This window comes from Pagrus major, chromosome 19 (assembly GCF_040436345.1).
Source record: "Pagrus major chromosome 19, Pma_NU_1.0".
Classification (NCBI taxonomy): domain Eukaryota; kingdom Metazoa; phylum Chordata; class Actinopteri; order Spariformes; family Sparidae; genus Pagrus; species Pagrus major.
In genome coordinates this window covers 4638607-4663258 of record NC_133233.1, presented here as the reverse complement: position 1 = coordinate 4663258, position 24652 = coordinate 4638607, and the positions used below count along the sequence as shown (strand labels likewise).

The 24652-nt window shown below is 40.9% G+C and overlaps 1 protein-coding gene across 3 annotated transcripts; it reads left to right on the top strand.

The window, feature by feature from the left end:
• Positions 1 to 1202: 1202 nt before the first annotated feature.
• On the top strand, positions 1203 to 22523 carry LOC141014455 (polypyrimidine tract-binding protein 2-like). Of its 3 annotated transcripts, none has more exons than XM_073488259.1 (14): positions 1203 to 1311; positions 2748 to 2775; positions 5915 to 5933; positions 10472 to 10644; positions 11947 to 12087; positions 12475 to 12630; positions 12745 to 12855; positions 13006 to 13216; positions 13356 to 13471; positions 15531 to 15564; positions 16155 to 16247; positions 18492 to 18708; positions 20834 to 20911; positions 21070 to 22523. In XM_073488259.1, exons 1-14 carry the CDS (start codon positions 1304 to 1306, stop codon positions 21197 to 21199), a joined length of 1515 nt encoding a protein of 504 aa, XP_073344360.1. In that variant the 5' UTR covers positions 1203 to 1303; the 3' UTR covers positions 21200 to 22523. The 3 variants fall into 3 exon arrangements, with proteins under 3 accessions (XP_073344360.1, XP_073344361.1, XP_073344357.1); XM_073488260.1 differs by having other exon boundaries at positions 1210 to 1311; positions 5915 to 5975; XM_073488256.1 differs by having other exon boundaries at positions 1231 to 1311; positions 5915 to 5975; positions 13006 to 13204.
• Positions 22524 to 24652: the final 2129 nt, after the last annotated feature.

Here is a 24652-nt window from a genome sequence, read left to right as displayed (position 1 = left end):
CGCTCCGTTTAGCTTAACAAGACAGTCGGCGCTGTTGTAGCTAAGTCCATGTTTGACAGTGTGATACACGTACGAGGCTTCACTTGCCACTGTTTTGTCAGTTTCCACAGTAGCCGCCCCGAAGAATGCACCGATATTGCTTGCACCTTTAGCTAGTGTGGCCTTCTTGTGCATTTCTGTGGAAGCATGTTGGGTCAAGTCATTCTCACCTCCATGGCCAACTGAAAAATTCCCGGTGACATAAAGTACAGAAGGCTTTCGTTGAGTCACCGCTGACGGGCTTAACCCACGTCTGTTTAACTTCCCATAGTTTGTTGCAGCTGCAGTCTTTTCTTTTTTGCAGGTTTATCCATTGTAGTTTAATCCGTAGCCTATTTACATTCCAAGTCGACTCAGCAGCGTCACACATTGCTGTAATGTTCTTTTCTTTTTTTGGAGGAATTGGCGCATTTACTTAACGTATACTGATGCGCGAGGTGGGGCTGTGATTGGATGATGACAGGTGTCGTCGATGATTCTCAAGTGTCCTGATCAGCACTGCTGCTGTTGTTGTTGTATCAGTCAGTGGTTAGATCAGCGTAGCAGTCAATAAACGGGACAAGAGAGGTCACGTACGGGACAAATAAATTAGGCCCAATATATGGGACGTCCCGGCTAATACGGGACAGTTGGCAACCCTAGGTCTCTGCCATTACTACATTATTGGAGTATAACGTTAAACATGAATTATTTGAAGTGATGCAACAGCATACTTAATTGATATGTGTATCATATCACCAACCTAACATAATTCAAGTTATCAACCAGCCACTAAAGCATATGAGGCTCGCTAAAACGGTGAGATGCTATTTCCACTTTATTCATGAAATTGTATTTCAACTTTATTCTCGACATTTCGACTTTTTTCTTGAAGTGCATAATGAAAACAAAACATCCTCCTCTCATTTTTTTTCCTCACCTCTGACCCTAGTCCTCTTCCATACGGTCCTGAATGTTAAAATAAAGATCATTTACAAAGACGTGCTGTATTGTCATTTCTAACCAGCACAATCCTCGCATGTCCGGTGACATTTAGGCTCCTGAATGTTTCCTCTGGAGCCACAATGGCCGCTGTGTTTGTGGCCAGTGGCAGGCTGCGCGCTCGATAGCTTCGGAAATTTCCGCCCATTTCCGCCATTGCATCGTCTTGTAACTTCACACTGCCTCCATTTTGCTCTCGTGTGTATGTGTACGTGCACAGTGTCGGTGTAGACTGGAGAGACAACAGGACCGAAAGCGACGGCACGGAGAAATTTCTACAGAAATGGACGGGTAATACCTGCTCAGCGATGCTAACTATAGCTCATTTGACTTATACTGAGGTTGTGTAAAGCTCGGGGTATGTGAATGCGTCATTTTAAGGAGAAGCTGAGGAGTCGTATGCTTGTGTTAGCGGGTTTCCATAGCCACGCGCTCTCTTCCATTAAGGAAGTACCTAATGTTAGCATGGTAGCATAACTTAGCTAACGGCCGCTGTTTATTACATTCGCTGCATTGTTACTTAGCTTTGATAAAATGCTTGGCGTGTTTGACGGCGTCCTAGGGAGACGTGGTAATAATACTCCATAATGCACTTGCTCTCCATAATAGTATTCTGCAGCAGGGTGCTAACGAAGCGGCTAGTGAAGTTTAGCAAACCGTTATGCTAACTGACGTACAGTAACGTTATCCTTTGTGTTGTAGCCAACAAGCTAGGTTTTAGTTAGCGGTCCAGTAAATCTACTGGGTGTTTTGATAACATGAGATGGGTCCTGGTTTTTGATCAGTGTGTGCCAGAAAACAACAAACACTTCTAATAAGGTGGAAAGTTGGACAGTGTTAAAAGGCAGCTACCATTGATATTACACTAGTACTGTTGCACTTAATTGGCTTTAACGTGTATATAACCTCGAATGTTACATTAAGTGTTATTGGGTGTGTCACTCAAAGACTGTCAGTTGACCATCCTTTGAACGAAGCATGACCCAAGTGTTAGTGATGTCTGAGGATCATAAATGAGCCCGCTGGTAAATAGGCTGCAGAACAGCTGCAGAACAGCACAACATCATGAAATCAGATGATGTTTATGTGGTTAAGAGAGGTTACACAGACACAGCTGTATATTAAAAATGAACAATTAATAAAAAAAAAAAAACACTGCCAAAGTCAAAATATGAACAAGTTCAGTATCCGCATTGTAGGAGATGCACATTTTTCGATAAAGGTAAAATGTGTCACAATATAATATTGTAAATGAGGCATTTTGAGGCCAGATAGATGTCACCCTAGAAATCCCATTCTCTATGCAGAGGAAGATTAAATGCAATTCCATTCCAACTAAAACCACGACTGACATTGCAATCAAAATATCTTTCGAAAATAAGCCAATATGATTCATTTTGTCTCTGATAGCCTTCAGCCCGTATATAAGTTTGTTGGTAGATTAAAACCAGCTTGCATTTCTGCATTCATTCACTTACTGTAACAAATACCTGTTTATGTCAGTGTTTTGCAGATTGTTCAATATGTGATGCGTCAGAACCCAACAGTGACTGTATAGATAATAGACTCATTAGACATACAGAGTATGTCACAAATGAGTCCTCCAACAAAGGGTGACCAACATCCGATGCTTGTCTATCTGACTGGAGCTTTTCTTTTTTTGTATCTTTTTGATTCTTTTCCCATTTTAAATCTCCTTATTTTAACCATATGAATTTCTCTTTCAGCATCAGTGATGTTGCAGTTGGAGTGAAGGTGAGTTTTCTTCTTTGTGTCTTGCTTAGTGCTGCCTTGGACATTGTAGGAGTGCTTTTTGTTGCATTATGAAACAAACACATTGGTATTTCTTGTACTGCTGTGGGTGAACAACACAAATAGAGATTAGAGAAATAGATATTGGAAAATAAAATACTGTGTTATCAGTATATGAATTGATATGTTGACAGAGACAGTTGTGACAAAGGTAATGGAGGCAAGACATTTTACAGTTTAACAATAAACTGACAGTGCACTCAAACGGTAATAAACTTCTGGGGTATAAACTACTACAAGCATCTTTTTCTGCATTTTGTCCTGTTAGAAAAACAGAAAAGAAAACTAACTTCATATCAGCAGCACAAATCCACAGATAGTGATACATCTCTGAAAGGCTGGCATTAGCATTAACCCTTAAATGTACAAGTGTTTTTCAAACATTCCTTCATATCTTGGGTCTTTAGTGAAAGGTCACATATAGTGGCTTAATGCAGATTAAACCATTTTTTTTTTACAATTATTTACAGGTATCAGGTGTGTCTAAATTCATTGATTTGGCATGACCTATGATATTTCATGTTCATATTACTATCTCACACATAACTTACTTTAACTATTCCAAGACTGACAACTACCAAGCCCAAAGAAGTCAGCACAGTATTCACAAATCACAGTCCTTGCAACACCGTTGTGTGCAGTGTGCACAGATCCACTGTTTTGCATTTGAGCATGGATAGACTGATTTTTGTTTCTCAGTTGCAGGTTCTGAAACAATGCATTCCTCTTGTAATATTCTGGCTTCCCTAATTAGCAGCAGGTCAAGCAAGGCTCCTCTTGACAAAGTTAAATGACCCAATTCATAAAAGGTACATAATCAAATTTCTCATCAGTGGCCCCAGGTACGTCTTCATTTCCAGTTACTGTCATCAGAACCCTCTGGTATTAAATGAAAGAATGCTCTGCACTGACACCCAGGGGCTGCACTGTCACCTTACTGTGACAGCAAGCTAATAATAACAGACTTTTTTATTATTGTGTCTGTACCTGTTCATTGTAACAGTGAGACATTAGTGTGATCATGAGGATGAACAGGGAAATACAACATGGGCCACCATTACTTGCATCCATGAACCACAAATGAAAATTAGAGTCCGACAGTATTCGATTTTTGGGGCTGATGCAGATTGGGAAGTTACAAATTCCGATATCGATATATATCGGCAGATAAACACCATCGAACACTTGTATATGAAATGTAAGCAGGATATTTAACAATTTACAACTGGGAGTTTAATAATCCTAAGCATCTTTTTCTGCATTATAATCACTAAAAAAGGTTTTCATTTCAGCGTATATTGCACAACATAGCAGTGATATTGATATATCTATGATGGGCCAATATCGGCCAACCAACATATTGGTCAGGGTCTAATATAAAGGTAACACTCTTCCATATCAGGGTTTCTATTGATTTTATCAACTTTTTAGAGAAAAACAACAAAATAAATGAATAAGACAGGGTGTGTTATAGTCCGAGGCACTAAAGTCCCATGGTATGCATTTATGGGTTAACTTATTATTGGAATATTAGTGAAGGCCTTGAGGAGGACAGCAGTGAGTGGTCACATAGCTATACCTCCGACTTACATAAAAAGTGTTGCGTTGACATTATTCTTGTCGACATGTCTTAACGTGAGATATTTCTCAAAGGCCAATGTTCAGTGTTAACAGCTCTTAACATTGAACACTGAGACTGTAAGGCTTTCCTATAGTTTTCTCATTTTCGTCAAAGGGGGAAGTATTAACGTCTACTGGGGCACTAAATCGCAATCATATTCATTACCAATCAGTGTGTTTTCTTGATTAATCTGTTAATCATTTCAGAAAATGGTGAAATGCCTTTGACCGATCCGTGGAGCCCAGTGGTGGTGTCATGTTTTGTCTGATCAAAACACAAATATTAAATTAGGTTACTATGATTCAAGAAAATCAGCAAATATTGACATTTAAGACAGTGGATTTTTTTAAATTGTTAATTTGTTGGCCTGATGGTTATAATGGATGTACATTAGATTCCACTGAACAAAAATATGAAAAATCACACATGGAGAACTGTCTTATTCCGAGGACAGTGTTGTATTTAAAAAAAATGCCAAAAAGACTGAACTATATTTCATTTTAAAGTCCTTATTTCCACGTTGTACTCTGGTGTTAACGGCAGAACAATGAGCTTTCTTGAAAGAATTTGTTTTGAGCTTTTACAGCATGAGAATGATTTAATGAAATGGGTAGGGCTTGTGTCCCTGCTGATCACCAAACAAACCTGTTTCTTTGTGTAAGCGCGTTGTTGTTCTGGCTACCTAACCTGATTTGTTGAGTGCCAGCTGCATTTCTGTCTGCACAAAACAAAGTTAAAGTCGTCTCTCAAAGGGAAACGGAACAGTCATAAAATACTGATTCCTCTGATATGGTGGGTCTTTGCCATGGTGCTTAATTCATCAATATTTCAGTGTCATACACAACAGAGATAGTTGCCAGCTGTTGCGAGAGAAATCTTTTCTTCAACTCTTGCAGCTTGTGCACTGTGTGCCCACATTTTGGCCCAAGTCCAACAACTTTATTGCCCTTTCAATTTATTTGTGACATGTCGCTGTAGCAGGGCCTGCAACATCTAGTTTATCGTAACCATAAAGAATGTTAGTGACAAAAGAACAATTGGTTCAAATTCAGTCAGACAGAAACAAGGAGGGGTGCATGAAGCTATTATAAAGTTGTGTGTGTAATGGGTCCCTAGCCAGGTTCCTCTTCATCCCATCAGTCAGGTTTAAGAGCACAGGGCGGCCGTCAGCTCCGGCAAGCCTACTGGGACCCAGTATAGCTCAGGATGAAATGACACTTGTTGACATCTTAAATTCAGCAAGATTAAACCCACACCAGAAAAGGAGGAGCCAGACTACTCTTCTGCTGTTTTATGTCTCTTTCCACCTACTCCTTTACCCTGCTTTTCTTACTTTAAGCTGTCTTTGGAGACCTCTGTTTTATTGTTGTCTTTGAGGGCCTGTCTGGAAAATGGAAATAGTTTTCCCCATTATTTCACAACTATGCCTGACCGTCTTGTCTGTCTTTTTTTTGTCCGCAGAGAGGATCAGACGAGCTGAGTATGTACAACAGTCCCAACTCTGGCATGAGCAGTATCAGTGGTGAGTTCGTTCCGACCACCCCTGAATAGGGAGGGGCTTGACAGAATTTGCATGAAGCCATTTGATTGGAAGTGACAGAAGGCATTGAAAGGAAGGATTAATAGGTGTTTGAAAAGTCTGAAACAGGCTGCGTGAGTTGAACCGTTCTCTCATGGGAGCTATTTAGTGTCTGAATAACATCACGCTCCTCAGTAGGTGGGCACCCACACACCACAGCATGTGACTGGAACAGACATAGTGGATACCACTGCATTTTAATGCCTCCTCACTCTTCAGTTGATATCAGAGGCATCTCAAAGACATTGCAGAATTATGGAAGACTGAAAGAGCTGTTCATGCTGCCACAAAGAGAAGATGGACACAGTTAGGCTATTAAACACTGCCAGCAAAATGGGAACAGTGTCAAAAAAATACACCAGGGTTTTGTTAGATCTTTAATCAAAGTCCCAGTCTACTAATGCTACACAACACCCCCATCCAAGCAAATGTTACCCCAGGGAGCTGTCTAATAAAGTCAGATAAAGAATCTCAGGCTGATTTTACTTAGGTAGCTTTACAATAACAACCTCTAGTGATCTTGAGTAACCAGACCCCTGCAGAGATGGATGAACAATTCTCAAAATAAATTCTACCGTAGTTGGGGCCTCTGACAACATAGCGTTTTTTTCGGCGTGCCATTTGAAATTGCTCCCAATGAGTGTCTGCAGCAGCAGGTGGACGCCCAGAGAAAAAGGCGCAGCGCATAGCGTCCTTCTCTGAGCGCTTCAAGTTGAAAATCTCTCAACTTTTCAGAAAGGAGCTGGTGAGGTCAACGTGGCTCTGTTCCTTGTTCCTGGCCTAGGCGATAATATTCACCATGTTTTTGCCCTCTATGGATCATGTCATGTACCCACATCCTCCTTGCTCTGATGTTCTGATGTCAAATAAAAAGCAAACCAAAGGTAAACTGCAATGGGGGCTGTGTCGATCATACAGCAGCGGTTGTCAAGATATGGTTGTCATAGAGACGAGACCCACGTGCAGCATTTTTTCTCTAAGCGCACCAGCGCATCATCCCAGTGCACCGCCAGAATTTTAATATTGACAATATGAAAGAGGTAATGATACAAACTCAGAAATATTTATTTTTCCCATGACTGAATAAACAAGCTGTTCTCGGAGGGAAACAAGTTCCCCAGAACACTGTTTGAAGCAAGTATGAACAAAAAAAACCAGTATGAAATTCCTTTGAGGTCAGTTTGTTTATTCAGTTTATTCAGTCATGAACACAAAGAGATTTTATTTATTTAGTCTCAGGTTAGAAAAGACTGTGGCCCTGCTTTAGACAGATGCATTGTCACTGTGTTGTGACATGTGACAGCGTTCGACCGGTTTCATATCAGTATGCAAATGACAAATTGCTTAGAGTTTGATGCCATGGACAGGGCAATGTGCCCCAGACTGTGTCAGATTGGTTAAAAATTGAAAATGAATTAAATAATTTAGTGACCAAGAGCGACATATCCTGGACCAGCTATTTAAGATGTAATTAGCAACCTGTTCAGTTGTCCAGTAAGAGAAATTTGTATTTTATTGAGTTGAGAATTGAGGGGATAATATTCTTTATCGCAACTGAGACGATAGTATTAATTGCACATAAACGTAAGCTGCTATTGTCAGTCCTACCTGTGTGAGCAGTCAGCATCTTCCATTATGCATTTACATGGAATTGTAATTAGGATTGTTAAGAAGAATTTATACTCCAGGTTAGGACTGGGCAATATGGCCTATAAGTAATATTGCGATATTTTTAGGCTATAGCCTATATTTTGAAACCACCTCTAATTCACTGTATAAATGTTAAATTCCACCCTTTGATGCATAACATGAAACCAGTATGCTGATTCAGGTAGTCCCTTCTGTTAGAATTTTTTTTAAAATTTGCATGCAAAAAGGGGAAAATCACAATCAAGTTAAATTTAGCAAAATTTTTATTTTGAACCAGGCAGCTGCACTCATAAGCTTTTAACAAATGAAAATAAATAATAGCATGGTACTGTGGCCTAGTTCTCAAAGACTCGTAACAAAAACAGAGCTCAAAGCAACAAAAAAGTGCATTCAACAAGAATTTGAAACACTGCACTTGAAAAATGCACTTATCATGAAAAAAATCAGGAAATACTCTCACGCAGTTATTAATGGCATGTGACAAATTATGCAATGCTTACCATTGTTGAAATAAAAATGATTACTATTTTCCCAGTACACAAATACTTACCAATCACAAGGTGCAGCTGATGGCCAAAACACTGCAGTCTTGTCCACTCAATCAGGCGAGTTTCTGACAAGTACCACGAGAGCATCTTGCAGCCCTTGTGCAACGAGCTCTCCTGTACGATCATCCGGAAAAAAGCTTGTTTGGAGGCACAAACTTTTCAACATCCAGTTGTCGATGTAATGTACTGTTAGGCTGAGATAAGGCTCACAGGTTCTGTTGGACCACAGATCGTAGTTGTGGAGAAGTGGGTCACATTTGATAGCTGGTGGGCCACCTTTTCTCTGACTGAAATGTACAGCTCTGGTAGCGCTTTCTCTGCAAAAAATTTGCAGCCAGGCAAATCATACTTTGGGTGTTACTTTTAAGTGTCTTAATGAGATTTTCACTCCTGGCTTTTCCACAGCACTAACTAGGGCCATGTCTTCGGCAATGTGTTTTGTTACTGCAGCCGTGATCTATTTCCGTTTTGGGCTTTTTGTTACATATGGGATTGATTTGGCAAACGAAGAAACCATTTGCCTCGGGGCTGGTTCCTTTGACATTTTATTTGGTGTGGGTGGAGATGTGGACATGCAGAGTTTGAGGCATTCTTCGTTTTGTAGTGGATGGCATTTCAGCTGGTGAAACAAATTTGTGGTACTGCTACCTTTTGTGGCAATGGTTTTGTGGCATATTTTGCAAATAACCGTGTTTTATTCAACATCTTGCGAAATCCAAACCACTGCCAGATGATAGATCCAGTGCTGTTTTTCTTTGTAACCAAGTCGTCTGTCTCAATCTTCAGTTACCATCTCTGAACACTCCTAAACTCACTCGGGCTCTTCACTTGTTTTTGCTCTCTCCATGCTCTCTTCCCTCTTCACCTGATACCAAAACACGCATGCGCGCAGGAGAGTTTTCCGGATGGGCGGTGGAGTGTGCCGTCTACTGTGAGAGGGCATTAGGAGAGAGTGAGAGAAGTGAATCTCCAAAGTGAATTACATCCTGACTGCTTAAAACATTTACGTGACAGTTTGTACACAATATAGTCATTTAATACATCTCAAGTGGAACAAGCTGCAATGTTTACGGTATATTTGATATATCCAGGTTTCCCCTTAGCCATCAGTAATCTTATGCTGAAGGCTAAAGAAAACAGAAGCAACTCTGTAGGGGCTAAACATTGCTAATATTAAGTAACTAAGCATGTTTTTACTGTATGCACCATTGTGTTTTTCATGAAACTGCTCAAGGATGGCCTGAATATTTAGCCTTTAAATTAGAGTTCCATGTCTGAACTCGGTAGCGATCCAACCTACTTTTTACATTGCTGGCACTGGTTGAGAAAGCAGTCTGTAGGAAAATTGTTAGTGCACACATATGAGAGTTTTCCAGTTGTTGTGGGGACATTCCCATCACAAGCAAAGTCAATCCACTGTCTCTGATGTTGGGAGTAGAGGAAGATGTTTGTGTTGGCTCTTGCAGACAACAACAGAGAGACTGGTGCTTTGTCTACCTACATCATGTTTGTGTTACATGAGTCACCATTAGCTAGGTAAACAGCAGTTACTGGATGTAACTTTAGTTCTAGGAGAATGTGTTTTGCCCTTCTTGCTGCATATTATCGCAGCTGAAGTGAAGCACATTATTTTTAATACACTAACAAATGTACGCGGTATACTGCCCACCCCACTTCAATTCACTGGCAGCTCTGTTTCCGGTGGTCAGCACATCAAATGCACGCTCCCTCAAGTCTTGTGACATCTGTGACATTGTGTTGTGTGATAAAACTGCCCATTTTAGAGTGTCATTTTAATGTGACCAGTCCAAGGCACACCTGTGCACTAATCATGCTGTTTAATCAACATCTGACAGGTGTGTACAGACATTTGTTTCATGAAGACATACACACTGTAGTTTATTTTGACTCTCACACCGTTCTTCTGCCCCAAATTCTCAGTTGAGGACTAAATGTGATTACTTTATATTTTTTGGGATCTGAAACTATTTTCTCTTACAAATGCATTATTTCCTCCAGTTTGAATAAGGATTGCTAAAACTACAGTGGCCAGTTTTTTGAGGACATTAACTGAGTTTTTTTAGAATGTAGAATACTGTAAGACTAGTCTTATCCTTTGGAGTAGGTCATTCAGAGAAGGGCTGACAACAAAAATACAAAACATCTCCCTTATTCTTTGAATTAAGGGGCTATCATTGCAGTGATTAGCGAAGTTAATCAGTGTTTATGCTAACATTTTAGATGGGGCTTCCAATGGCAGTGACAGTAAAAAGCTGAGGGTGGAGGAGGCCCCGCCATCCCGTGTGCTTCACATCAGGAAACTCCCCAATGAGGCCTCGGAAACTGAAGTCATTGCCCTTGGCTTGCCTTTTGGCAAAGTCACCAATATTCTCACACTGAAGGGAAAGAACCAGGTGAGTGGATGAAATGGATGAACAAGATGTATTGGTAAGAACCACTGAACAATCGTTAGGCTTCACTTTAACACCACAGATTATTTGGGACACAAGAGGTGTGTGGGACGGCGATAACAATTAGGGTCTTTCCACTGGCCCGTTTGGCAAGTCAAACCGAGCCTTGTCAATTTGCATTTCCATTACCAGTTTTACCACGCCTGGGATGGGCTTCTCTGGAATAGGGCCAAAGTGCGACAACCCCACCTTCAAGCGGGCTGCAGTGATGTCTCGCGAGCACAGCATACTCATGGTGGCCCATGTGTCCCCTCAAACAAGTGTGTTGCGAGACTCATGTCTGTGTGAGAGAGAGGCATTTTCAAAAAGCCTCCGTGTTCAGCTCTCAGTAATTTAGTAGCTTCTTATTGAATCTTTTATTAGTTTGAAGTTCAGTTTCTCTCCACTCCATTCATTCCTCGTTCATGTGTTCAGATATCTGCTGTGTGCTACTGTTTCATCATGTTTGCTTTCAGCTGTTTCAGAAGTCTTGATAAGTTACTGCTGGTGAAAAACACTATTATTGTGAAGAATTTATAGGAAATCAAACGTGTTTGTCACCAAATTAGTGAAGCTGGGAGGAGTATTTACAGCCGCTCATTTGACCACTACACAATACAAGCACGTTGTCAGTTAATGAACCACCTTCAAGCAGATAGGCCTGTTGTAATAGAAATGCAAATCCCTAACGCGCTGGACTAACGTCCAACCCAGTCAAGCCAAGCCAGTACATGTGTATGGAACACCCTAAGCGGGTATGTTTTCTGGAGGACTGTGGTCAAATTTTGTTTCATTTTCTATCTTAACCTGCCAAGGACCAAGTGGTCAAGCAAGTACTTGGAATAATTCAGTCTTGCTATCTTAAAATGCATCTGAAACATGCCCGCATGTCCCTACAAAAGCCTATTGTCTGACTGCTGAGGAGGGCTGTAGGAGGTACTTGGCATTTGTCCCCTAGAATCCTGTCAAGTATAGCTGCTTTGTTCTCCTCACTGCACCGATGTCGGTGTGTCGGCTAGTCTCTATCGATCGGTGGCTGCCAACATTCAGGCAACTTCATCTTAGCTTCTCTGATAAAGTTTCTGTTGTACCACAGTGGTGAAATTATCTGTAACTTGCAGGATATCTAAATAAATTCTATTCTACTTAATTCAATTAAAATGGGTAGGAAGTTTGTCCAAATATATTGGAAAGTAAGTACAGATGATCAGATATTCTCTTCTTGAATAGTAACAGTGGAAATATATCCTTTTTCTCTACTTCAAGGCGTTCCTGGAGATGGGAACAGAAGAGGCGGCCATCACTATGGTGAACTACTACACCACTGTAACTCCTCATGTCCGCAATGCCCCCGTCTTTATTCAGTACTCCAATCACAAAGAACTCAAAACTGATGCTGGCAATCAGGTTAGTAGAGTCTGACTAATGGACCACCATGCTTTGGAATTCTGCTAAGACTATCCAGGTTTTCATTTTATCAGACACTCCAACAGTTCATTGTATTAATTGGTATGCTTGCAATTGCATAAAAGCTTTTAAAACATGGCTACTACTCGTGCCTGTTAAAGACTTGGTTGAGAACAAGTGTTTTTTGTTTTGCTGTCTCAATACATGAATATTCAGAAGTACTCAAGCTCTAAACCTTGAAAAGATAATGATGTTGAGGACCTGTATGTCAATACTTGTATGGTTTTCTTGACATCAGTTAGTTAGCTGTTAGCAAAGTGGGTCGCCATCTTGTCAGTTGGCCTCCATTGTTAAAGATAGTGACTAACGGCTTGTGTTTGGCCGTAGCGGACCCAGGCCGTGCTTCAGGCAGTGTCGGCAGTCCAGTCTGGTGGGTCACCAAGCTCAGATGTACAGGAGGCCCTCGCTGCAGCTTCCAGTCCTGTGCTGAGGATCATCATCGACAACATGTTCTACCCTGTAACGCTGGATGTCCTGCAACAGGCACGCATCAGTTGTTGTGACTCCATACAAAAACAAATGGTTCAGTTATGATGCAACATATGCACCGTTTGTACTAGAATATTAAGGTTTGTATTTTCTTTGTTTTGTTGACAGATTTTCTCCAAGTTTGGCACAGTCATGAAGATAATCACATTCACCAAGAACAATCAGTTCCAGGCTCTTCTTCAGTTCAGCGATCCTGTCAATGCACAGCAGGCCAAACTGGTAAGAGGTTTCTTATCTGGATCTCTCACTAAGCATGTTAAGCATCTTTACTACTAATCAACTACTGTGTGGTTAGGTGTTTATAACCTTGCCATACCGAACGTAATTGTTGAACATGGATGAACATGATTTTTTGTCTTTCCTTGACAGGCCCTGGATGGCCAGAACATCTACAATTCATGTTGCACGCTGCGTATCGACTTCTCCAAGCTGGTCAACCTAAATGTCAAGTACAACAACGATAAGAGTCGCGACTACACGCGGCCTGAGCTGCCTGCTGGTGACGGGCAGCCCAGCCTCGACCCCACGGTGGCCGCTGCCTTCAGCAAAGACTCCAACTCCCTCCTCGGTAAGATCCCAGGTAGATGACATTTTTATTTCTCTTCCTTTTACCTTGTTGTTGCTTGTACCCAATTGCATCCCTGCTTACTGCTGTAATGCTTTGGTATAGTGGAAGTGCTGCTCTCCATTCCATGATTGTCTTGTCTACTTCCTGTCAGGAGCCCTGAACCCTCTGAGCGCGGCAGCGGCGGCTGCTGCTGCTGCAGGGAGGGTGGCCCTGGCTGGACAGGCGGGGTCCAGTGGGGTCCTGCTGGTCAGCAACCTCAATGAGGAGGTCAGTAACACATCTACACACAAACACCAGTCAGATGGATCATCTAAGGCTTAAATCCACCACTCCTATCCACCACCTTCATCCCTCTGTTCTTCTTTTTTTATTTGCTGGTGATGGCCAGTTGTCCTCCTTATGCTTTCATTTTTATTGTCTTGTGTCTGTCACAGACAATACATAGGAATGTCCATGATGGGATTTTTTTTTGTACATATTTGACCTGAGAACTCAACTTGAATAACTGAAACTAAACCACTTCATTTGGCTTATTAAACTGTAACAATTCTGTGATCTTTGCCGATTAAGTTTCAGAAACTCTTTAAGTTAGTAAGCAGTGAGAAACGATGCTTCTGTGACATTCTGTGATAAATAGAGGGTGCTTTTGTGCACCCATAGATTTGTTTGAGCTTTTCCTTGTACAAATTCCTTTCTGAAGTCAGGCCGATAATATCTGAGCCAGCAATTTCATTTTTTTTAGGTATTTACAGCTCTGAGGTTGTGTGCAATTTCATGTATGGTTTCTGCTCTGATTGCCACTAATCACTAAACTGTACCAGGGCACAATTGACGTTACACCTTGAGAAGCCAAACCTTTTTAGAAAAGACAAACTGGACATCTTGTTATTCCACCTAGTTTTTACATGAAGCAAAAAAACATTTTGTCTAACCTTTTTCTTTGCTGTATTTTCTAGTGTCCTTTACATGCCCAGGGTCTTGCTGTTGTTTTTATTTTCCCCCTTTATGGTCAAGACTCATTATGTCCCCGTAAGAGAGGGGATTTGCCGTTTCTGTCACTGCACCAATACTTTCCTCTCTTTCCTCCTCCAATGTTCTGCCCCTACCTCTCTTGTCAAACTGTATCTAACTCGGCTAACTGTCTCTCTTCTGTTTTTCTCTCTAAGCTCTCTTCACCTCTCCTCAGCTCATATGAAAGCTCATATGAAATCATTCTGTGGTCTCCTAACCTGTGTCTCAGTTCTGGGAACAAATACCTGCCTCTCTGAAACACTTGTCTTTTCTCCCTCTTCCTCTGCGTTTTTTTTTTTTTTTTTAAACTGTGACTTAAATAGCATCTAATTTGTCTCACCTAATGTTCTCTGTCTCTTTCCTCATCAGTCTGTTCTCTCTGGCTGTGAATGAATGTGTCATAGCGGAGCCTTTGACAGTATCTGAACCATTCAAACATGAACCCCTAATGTTAAGATACTGTGCTTAAGCTTTCTTTTAGCCTCTCGGACTTGTGTGAACACCACGTTTTACTCAAGTGGCCTTCACATCAACTCTTGCATGCCAAATTGTACTGCTAAACAAAATCTAACTGCATGGTCTCTTAACTGTTTTCCCCCTCAGCTCCTCACACTCTTTTAGTACCATTCTCCCTTGCTGAAAGATTGTAGATCTTCAGATTTGCGACCTGCTGCATGTTGTTTTTATCCCATGGTTATGACTTTATATTGCTGATTTTATTATGATTTTGACATGAATGTACCTTTACCCCATGCTTGTCCAGGGTGAAAGACATTTTTGGCGCAAGTTATTTGCTGTATTTTGACGAAAGAAAACATTGATCCAAGCCATTATCTCTGACCAAACTACCTGCATTATTCCAGTGTACTGACCTATATTTTATTTTTTGTCCCTCCCCCTCCTCACTTTTTATTTTTTTATTTTTCCCCCAATTTGCATTTGCCTCCCTATTCATCTCCCCCTCTCACCTCTCTCTCTACTCCCATCCCTCTTTTTCCCCTTCATTCATCCTGCCTCGGCCTCCACTTCATGTGCTGATGGGGGGACTTTTAACCCCTCTTTCCTCCACCTCCTCCTCCCACATTAACCAACCCACCCCTCCCCTCCAAACCCCCTTCCATGACTCCTCTTCTGCCGCCTGCTCCCCTCCATGACCCACCACCTCCATCACTCTCCGGGGGGAAAACAAAAACCACCATTCCTCCTACCTACCTCCGTTCTGGATCGATCTGTCCATCTCTACCTCCGCTCCGCTCCGACTCTTCTACCTCTCTACCTGTCTCACGCTGCTTGTTGCTCTTCTCTCCCTCTAAAGATGGTTACGCCCCAAAGTCTGTTTACCCTCTTCGGTATGTTATCGTTAGCTCTCTCTCTCTCTCTCTCTCTCTTTCTCTCACTCTCTTTCTCTCACTCTCTCTCTCTCTCTCTCTCTCTTCTACCTTCTTTCTGTTTGTTCTATTTCCATTCTATCTTTGAGACATTTGTCATTATTATTATTATTATTATTATTATTATTATTATTACAAGCTTATGTATATTTGTTTGCACACAGTAGTTTGTTTGGTAATTTGTAATACATTTTGGCCCCCTGTTTATTGGTTTGGGTTAATGTTTGTTACTTTACCCTAAAATTCACTACACAGTAATCTGTAAATGCACGGTTAAGTCATTTTTGCATGCTGTTTTTATTTATAGCCATCTGACACAGCTTGATAACTTATCTGTTTAGAGGGTGTCTCTTCTCTCTTTACCTGTTCCTTCTACACACCTCTCACTCTAAGTCTACTGTAAATTTCTTGTGTGTACTCTGCTATTCTCTCTTCTTTGTTTCTTGTCCTTAAATATCCTTGTCTCCAGTGTTGACATTTTGTTTTTCTAACTGTCTGCTTTCTCTCCACCTCACCTTTTCTCAACCTGCCTGCCTGTGGCTCTAATGCAGGAGTGTATGGTGATGTCCAGAGGGTGAAAATTCTTTACAATAAGAAGGACAGCGCTCTCATTCAGATGTCAGATGCCAACCAGGCCCAGCTAGGTGAGCAGATGCCATCAGTACCTAGTTCAGTCATTCACGTCTAACCATCTTAAGATGATAGTGGCGGGCAATTCTGTTGCAGCAATGAGGATTTCAAATACCTTGAAATGGATGAAGCATAAGACAATCATCAAAGTATACCCCTTTGTTGTACCAGGGCATCACTATTCCACTGTCGGAGACATTATATTTTCTGGATGTCCAGACCTACGTACTTACCATTATTGTGTACACTATGTCTCAAGAACATCTCAAAGGAATTTCTTCAAATTTGGCACAAATGACCACTTGTACCCCTTTAACACTGGCCAAAAAACCCACTTACACGAGCTAACACCTGGCTTTTGTGTGCAATGTGAATGTGGACAATCAGGATTTACTCCTGAGTCAGTTAACCCTGCAGTAGTCAGGACGTTTATTGTGTCTGGCTCGGCTCGGCCGTGAAGCGAACACAACACTCAGGTGAACACGCTAATTTACTCTCCTTTTCAGTTGCAGTGCTATGACGTGTGTTGAAGTTAAGGCCATTGGCTTGTTAATATCTTTCCATCCGTCTCTGTCAAGCAGTGCCTGAACATCATTCAGTCGGCGCCGAGTTTGAAAGGGAGACTGAAAGTAAAGATATTTAAAAAGTAACTGCTGTCAGTGTCTTCCGTGTGGTCTGAGCATGTCAGCTGCCTGATTGGTACTGTGCATATGCAACTCTAATCAGAGATACAAAAGAAGCAAGAAGTGTCACTCCTGAGCAACTTCCAGAAGAAGTGCAAACTTGTCCTCTGCCAGTGTGAAAGGAACGCAACAAGGGAATTTCTTCAAATTTTGCGCAATGTCCACTATGACTCGAGGATGAACTGATTAGAATTTGTTGGCCAAAGATCAGAGGTCAAATAGGTCAGAGTTAAGGCCCTAAAATAACATTTTTGGGCTGTATCACAATACACTGTGTATGTGTGTGTGTGTGTATGTGTATATATATATATGTGTGTGTATATATATATATATATATATATATATATATATATATATATATATATATATATATATATATATATATATATATATATTTGACCATTCACAAAACATTAATACCATGAGCGTTCTGATAAACAATCATCAATAATGTGGATATAATGACTACGCGGGTAAAGGCAAGTATTAGAATAATTGGAACAGTGTGGTAAGTTCAGAAAATTGCATCACTATACTGAAATGCAACATTTAAAACTAGGAAAAGACAACACCTATGCCATATGGTGACATAACGACATCCAAAATCTCAGATGGTATATAGTCTCATATCACGATAGCGATATTGCCCAGCCCTTATCAGAGTCAGGTCTGATGGGGCCTCCATCGATTGACTGTTACTCTGTAACAGTGTTTGGTTGGATGATATGTGTCAAGTGGCCACCACCTGACTGCTGGCTTCCCAGCAGAGCATTGCATTGTGAAGAAATGATCAGTATAACCTGTCTGCACTGCCTGTCTGTGGCTTTTGAGCTCACATTAGCTTTATTGATGAGCTAGCTTTACAAACTGAAAAGTTTCTGCTCTGTTCTGAAGAACATGGATGTGTGTAACTGGGCAATTACAACTTATTTACTATCTGTTAGTTTTACCTGTTGGCCAGTTGTCAGTTGCTATATAACCAGCATGTACAGGACTGGGAAACAATGTATGCAGTCAGATAATGCTAGATTGTTTATTGATTCACAGACTCGCCACACTTTCTTTTAAACCGTGATTGAATGGGGTCTTTTCTTAAGTTTTATAAAAATCAGCATTGATCCTTTCTTGGATTTGACAGGGGACATTGAGAAGCAGGAAAGTGGAAGTTACAGGACCCTTAATGTGTTGAGGGAGTCCTTGTCATAATGGTGTGCTCTGGATTAAACCCTACAGTAGCTTAGTGTTCTGTAAAAGATTCATGATTCAAATTTAATGTAAACAGTTTGCCCACCACCAACATTTAAAACTCTTCTGATGAACGTGCTCCTGTTGCTTCTGTTTGTTGTTATGTAATAAGTTAAAGGAGTGTGTTGGACTGAGTATGAAGTTTATGTAAACATCTCACTATTGCCAAGTCAGATGACGTAAACATAAGCACTGTTTTTCATTTTATGAATATGGATCTAGTTTCAACTGAATAGTGAGTGACATGTTTTTCTTATAATTCGGTTCAGTCAGTACAGCCAGGCTGCAGCATCCTCACCTCTGACCTTCTTGTCTTTCCCACGGCCAAAGCAATGAGCCACTTGAATGGACAAAAGATGTACGGGAAGATCATCCGTGTGACTCTGTCCAAGCACCAGACAGTTGCGCTGCCTCGTGACGGCCTGGATGACCAGGGCCTGACCAAGGACTATGCCAACTCCCCACTTCATCGCTTCAAGAAACCTGGCTCCAAGAACTTCCAGAACATCTTCCCACCATCTGCCACTCTCCACCTCTCCAACATCCCGTAAGTGCCAGGGCAGCTAGTCGCTTTGTGTTAAAATGCTGGAGAAGGCTGTGTCTTGAATATCCTTACAAACCAGCATGCAGGTTCATGCAGGTTGATGGCGAATTACTAGGGGTGTCAAAACCTCAATTGTAAGTCGGCTATCGATCGAAATGACGCCACGATCTCGACCTTTAAAATCAAAGGTGGAAATCGAGGATTTAGCCACGCCCCTAGTGTCACGTCCAGCAGGCGTGCCAAGACGGAAAAAAAGACACACAGCATGTTGTAGCGCAGCGAGTTTACGTAACCTCCTCTAACCTGAAGCTGCAGCCAACGAAAAGACACCATGTAACTGCTGATATAGAAGACACATCAACTGAACTCAAACCCCCTCCTGCTTCTCTGAAATCACCAGTGAGGAAATATTTTGTGTTCGCGGTGAGTTATGTCAACACTGTCTGCGTTGTCGACAAGAACCAGTTTGTAAGCTATGCTATGTGTGTGTAGCATACGTGTCCACAGGCAACACGGCAAATATGGCAGGACATCACCTCAGGCATCATAAAGAAGTAGACTTAACTGAGAAAACTACACCGATAACACAGGCAACTCGTCAGTCCTCATTTAGAGCCAAATTTCCACAAAATTCAACTCGCACTGAAGCAATAACTAGCACTATAGGGGTGTTTGTAGCATCAGACATGCAAGCTCATTCAGTGGTAGAAAACCCTGCATTTAATCATTTAAGCAGCGTACTGGAACCACGTTACGAAATGCCAAGCAGGTAACATCTTACCACAAAGGTGTTGCCCTCCATGTATGACAATGTGAAGGAAAAAGTTATTGGAGGTCTGAGCAGTGCAGATTTAGTGGCTTTAGATTGCTGGACCTCCAGAGCAACAGAGAGCTACATGACCGTCACAGCACACTACATTAATGATGATTGGGAAATCCCTCAAACTCGCCCCATCTATGAAGCTCACAGAAGTGAAAATTTTGTGCTGAGGGAAGAAGTAGAGAAGTAGTGTGCACACTGCAAAAGAGTCACTGGATGGCAGGTACCCTCTATGACTTCTCTTCTTTTGTTTACAGTTAGTTTCCAGTTGACTGGTGAAACAAGTTATTGTTACATTTATATTGTTAATTGATAACTTACATTTGACAATAAGTTCTTAGTGTGGTACATATCATAACAAGAGTTATCATAAAATCAATGATCCTAGACTAGACTAGTCTAAAAATGGCATAGCCATCTGTGCTAAAGAAAAAAACAAAAAATTGAATTGTGACTTTTAAAATCGAAAATCAAATCGACTGGAGGATTTGGAGAATCATGACACCCCTACAAATTACACAGTTCTTTTACTGCACCGAGGCAACATATGTAACTAAGGCTGGACCATCTGTCTTGTCTCTGTTAGAGTACCAGACTGAATCAACCTTTTTCACAGCAGTCCTTTGGACTTGTCATAGCAGGTAAAGCACATGTGTAACAAATGTAGGTAAGGCTCAGTTCCATCATGTGTCCCAGAAAGTCATGCTAGAGGGCCAGCATGTGCAATAGCAGGACCCTGGAAGTAGCTTAGCTAAATGGAATTTGCTCATTTGTAATGCTGTCTATTACACCTCTGGTTTTCCTGCTATGACAAGCCACAATATCTGCTGTGAAATAGGCCTGATGAGACTGTTGCAAGTGTCAAAGTGAAAATAGTGTTAATAGCTGCTTCGTCTTGTGTACTTAGTTTCATTGTACTTCGCTGTACAGTCTAGGTACCAGTGATGGTAAAAGTCACTATTTACACCCTCAATAATCTTTCAAGTTGGTGCACTGATAGTCAGGTGTGCCTTAACACTTCTAGCTCTGTAGCTATAGTTAAGATTTTAGTTTTAAAAAGCAGGTGCAAATTACAGTGGGCAGTAGTATTTTTCCCCAGCTACTTTACTACTGCCACCATGAAATGGTGAACAGATCCTTTAAACAGTGGCATTTCTTATAAGAGACCATGTACTTGAGCTGGATAATCTACAGACCTCATTGTTATCTCTTTTCATTATAGAAATAAGAATGCGTCCCTGTAAAAACTATTGGCGTTGAATACTGAGTGTGCCGTGACCTGTAATGTGTGATCTTTATTTTTAATAGCCAAGATGTGACGGAGGATGACCTGCGGCTGCTCTTCTCCAACGCTGGAGGCACTGTGAAAGCATTCAAGTTTTTCCAGTACGTACACCTGTTCCACAGCAACACAAGTCACATGTAACCACTGAACAAGATAAAATAATAGCTTGTAACGGTAGAAGATCGATAATAGGATCTGGTTTGGAAAGTTCTGTTGTTGACACTGGCAAAGTTTACTTAGACTGTGTCATATTTTTCAGGGATCGAAAAATGGCTCTGATTCAGATGTCAACAGTGGAGGAGGCCATCCAGGCCTTGATTGACCTTCACAACTACAACATGGGAGGCAACCAGCACCTGAGAGTCTCCTTCTCCAAGTCCACCATTTAAGAATCTGACCCACAAATTCCTGACAGCACCAGGGTTTATAGACTGTGTCTGGACACTGGGGGGGGACCACATTGAATCAGTTTTGTTGTTGGGATTTTGTTGATCCTGTCATTCCTTGAGAGAGACTGAAACCTTTGACTTGCATCTTTTTTTAAAAAGAACAATTGAGTATGTTGCAGATACTGGATCCTCCCAGCTATTCTTAACTGTACCTCTGTATTTTTATGTCAAACAAAATACTGACATGATTGATTGTCCCCCTGTATGATAGTTTGATGTAGATCGGTGTTTAATTCTTAATTAAGTTGAAAAGATACAGAAATGTGCCTTACTTGACAAAATCAACTGTTTCTACAGCTGGACATGTTCATTAATTATCCTCCTATGCTTTGGGGCACATTGGTATTGGATATTTTTGGAGAAAGCTGTTTTTTCATCCTCTACACATTATGTAGTTTTTGAAGCTCTGCCATCAACCAGGCGTAGCTTCTTTGTTTTGTTCCAAAGTTTTAGATTCATACCATTTTCTTTTTTAGGTTAGCAACAGGAGAGAATATTCCTGAGGCAACATGTGTGAGTTTCTACAGCAGCCTGTGACAGGCAGTGTAACTTGAATTCCATTATTCCTCAAGCACGTTCAGTGCAACATTGTTCTCCCCCAGTTCTGATTTCACATAACGTCACATATCATGATGTGGCTCGTGGCTAAGTATTTCTTTGTGTTTTTGAAGCCTTCCATGCTTTTTCCATAGCAGTGAGGTGTAATTGTCAGTGACAATGGTTTTCTAAGCATGTATAGTTATGATAGGATCTCACATCAGAAAGTGTTGCATGCTGTGGAAGCAGTTAGAAGTCGAGTCCACTGTGATTTCATTGTCATGTGACAGTTTACTCGAGAGGGCTACTCAGTTGGACCAAAGTTTCTGTGCCTTTAGTGTTCCTTTAATTCATTTTAACAACAAAACAAGCATTTGAAGACGCTGAAATGTTGCATTTCAGGGAAAAATGCTCTGAATTTTAAGTGTTTAGTTTATTCCCGTTTATTTTTTTTAATACCCAACAGGACCTCTTGACTTGGGGTTATTTGCTCAGAAATAATAGTTATGTATATTTTTTCTTCAAAGTCCGATTTTATACAGCTCATTATGTAAGGATTTGGTATAGTTCTGAAGAGGCACAATTAAAGGATGAATTATTTTCTAACAAGGGGAGGTGCGACTTGGTTTCCTGCTTTTTGAGTTTTCCCTCTCATGGTCTCTCGTGTATTCTGCATTACGTCTGTAGCATGCCTAATAAAACTATTCTGTAGCTCTGCATTCACCTCCTCTGTCTCTCTCCTCTGTTCTGTCTACTCCGCTCACTTCTGAAACCATCTTCAGTCCCAGGGTGGGAAGGAAGCCAAAATTCATTTTGGAGCCACTTGAAAACAAGCTCTAATAAGCCAGATTGAGCTCTCTGATGGTACTAATTCACAAGACAAGAAGTACATTTTGTTGATGTGTTTCCCACCCTGCCAACTGACACAATCTATTCCTTTGATGTCTTGCTCTTCTATCCTCTGGTAGTTGCCTATTTTCTAATCAGTCTCTAAGGGCTTCTGCTCTCCTAACAATCTATCTGATCTATCTACTTGCTCTCACACCTTTATCACTTACATAAATGGCCTCGGTTGTCATTTTTCCAAGCTTTCTGCATTTTATGTCGGCTACTGCCAGCTTTGGAGTATCTTTGAGTAAAACTGCTACAGGCACAAGAATACAAAATGGGCTGCATTAAGCCAATAAAAAACACATTGTATGTCATTAAAATGCTGTGGAGTGCCAGAATAGGAAACTTAAGAATGGCAGGTATTTTGGACACAGCTTTAGTCTCTGAGAATATAAATGTCTGACCTTAACCTCTTTTCAGTCCTGCATTTAAAAAAACAAAACAAAAACAAACTTCTTGTGGACAGTTGCTCTGGCGGACTAACATAACATATATTGAGCTGATGCTCTGGTGACAAAAGTTACTTTGAGTCAGAGGGGTTCATCTCAACTCTGATCATCCGAGAAACTCATGAAAAAAAAAACTTCCAATAACAACTAAAGGTAAGAGTCAGACAAAAGATCTGCATACTGCATGAAAAGCTACCAAAAAGTTTAATTGTGTAGCGTTTCAACCTCTCAAAGATCTTCATTCGATTGAAATTGAAATTTCTGGGAGTTGTTCGAGCAGTGCCTTGCCTCAGTCCTCTCATCAGCCTGGTGTCCAGTAGCAGAAGGCAGCTGTATTTAGTGAAGAAGCTCTGATTAACCGGCTGTACACTACCTACACAGCACTGAACATCAGTTAGACACTAGTTGGTGAACATAGTGGAGTATTTAGCAGCTACAGCTGAAGAGACACATTTTTTTTTTCTGAAAAGTTGGAGACCAAACTGGAGCTAAAAGGAGAGTAAGCATGGTACTGAAGATTGAACAGATGGACACAAACACAATGGTAAATTAATCTGAATGTTGCTCTGTGCCTCCTGGATGTGTAAATAGGCAGCTGTTTGCTATCACATTAGCCATGTCAACTTGCCAAAGTGACCCAAAAAAATCCTTAAATGGTGCATAATTAATCAAAATCACTGTGTGGTAAGTGCAAAGTGCAATTTTTTGATAAAGAAAAACTGTGACAAGCAGATGCTGCAACTGCAGAGATAACCTGGTTTACAAATCCTCCTCTGCAGATGTAAAAAACATGTTTGTTTGGTTCAGACTCCAACAAATGTCAAATCATGATTTTAATAGTTTTGTCATTGGAAATTAAAATTGTGCTACATAATTAATCATTCCCATAAATACCATATAATTCAGCCATTTTAAAGGGGAACTCCAGGTGTTTCAGGTTTGTGTATGTCTGAAACTGAACCTGACGCTGAACCCATTTTGACCAGATTTGTCACTTTTTGTTGTGAGTCTGACTGTTATAGGAGTGCAATGCTACATCAGTGCAGTTGTGTTTTTAAGCAGCTTTAAGGTGACCAGTCATGTACTGATACATTAGAACTGATCCTGTAGTGAGGGGACTGCTGCATTAGATCATGTCGGGAAAACAAAAATTTACACAGTATAACTGAACAGTGAACTGATTCACATTGTTTTAAAAATGAAACAGACTTTATTTTTGGTGCCAGCTCAAAAATTCTTTGCGGCAGGGACCGCAGTAGTTCCTCAGTTCTGTTAACTGGCCTGTCTTCACCCTCATTTTATTTTTTCATAAGAGTATAATCGAAAGTATGCCCATTATGCACGAATCAATATAAATGAAATCCTTGCACTCTTTGAGCTAGCTGGCCTCCTCTATGATTAAAATTATACACATCCCACACTTTTTAGCCTGTACTCTTCCTGCCACAATATTTTTCAAGGTTTGAAAGTGCGATGCATGGACTGAGCAGACATCTAACAACAGATCCACCTCTGC

Coding starts and splice junctions, on each gene's coding strand:
- LOC141014455 (XM_073488260.1), top strand. Junction 13,217..13,355: donor CCTCCTCGGTAAGATCCCAG/GTAGATGACATT, acceptor ACTTCCTGTCAG/GAGCCCTGAACCCTCTGAGC. Junction 20,912..21,069: donor AAAGCATTCAAGTTTTTCCA/GTACGTACACCT, acceptor CATATTTTTCAG/GGATCGAAAAATGGCTCTGA.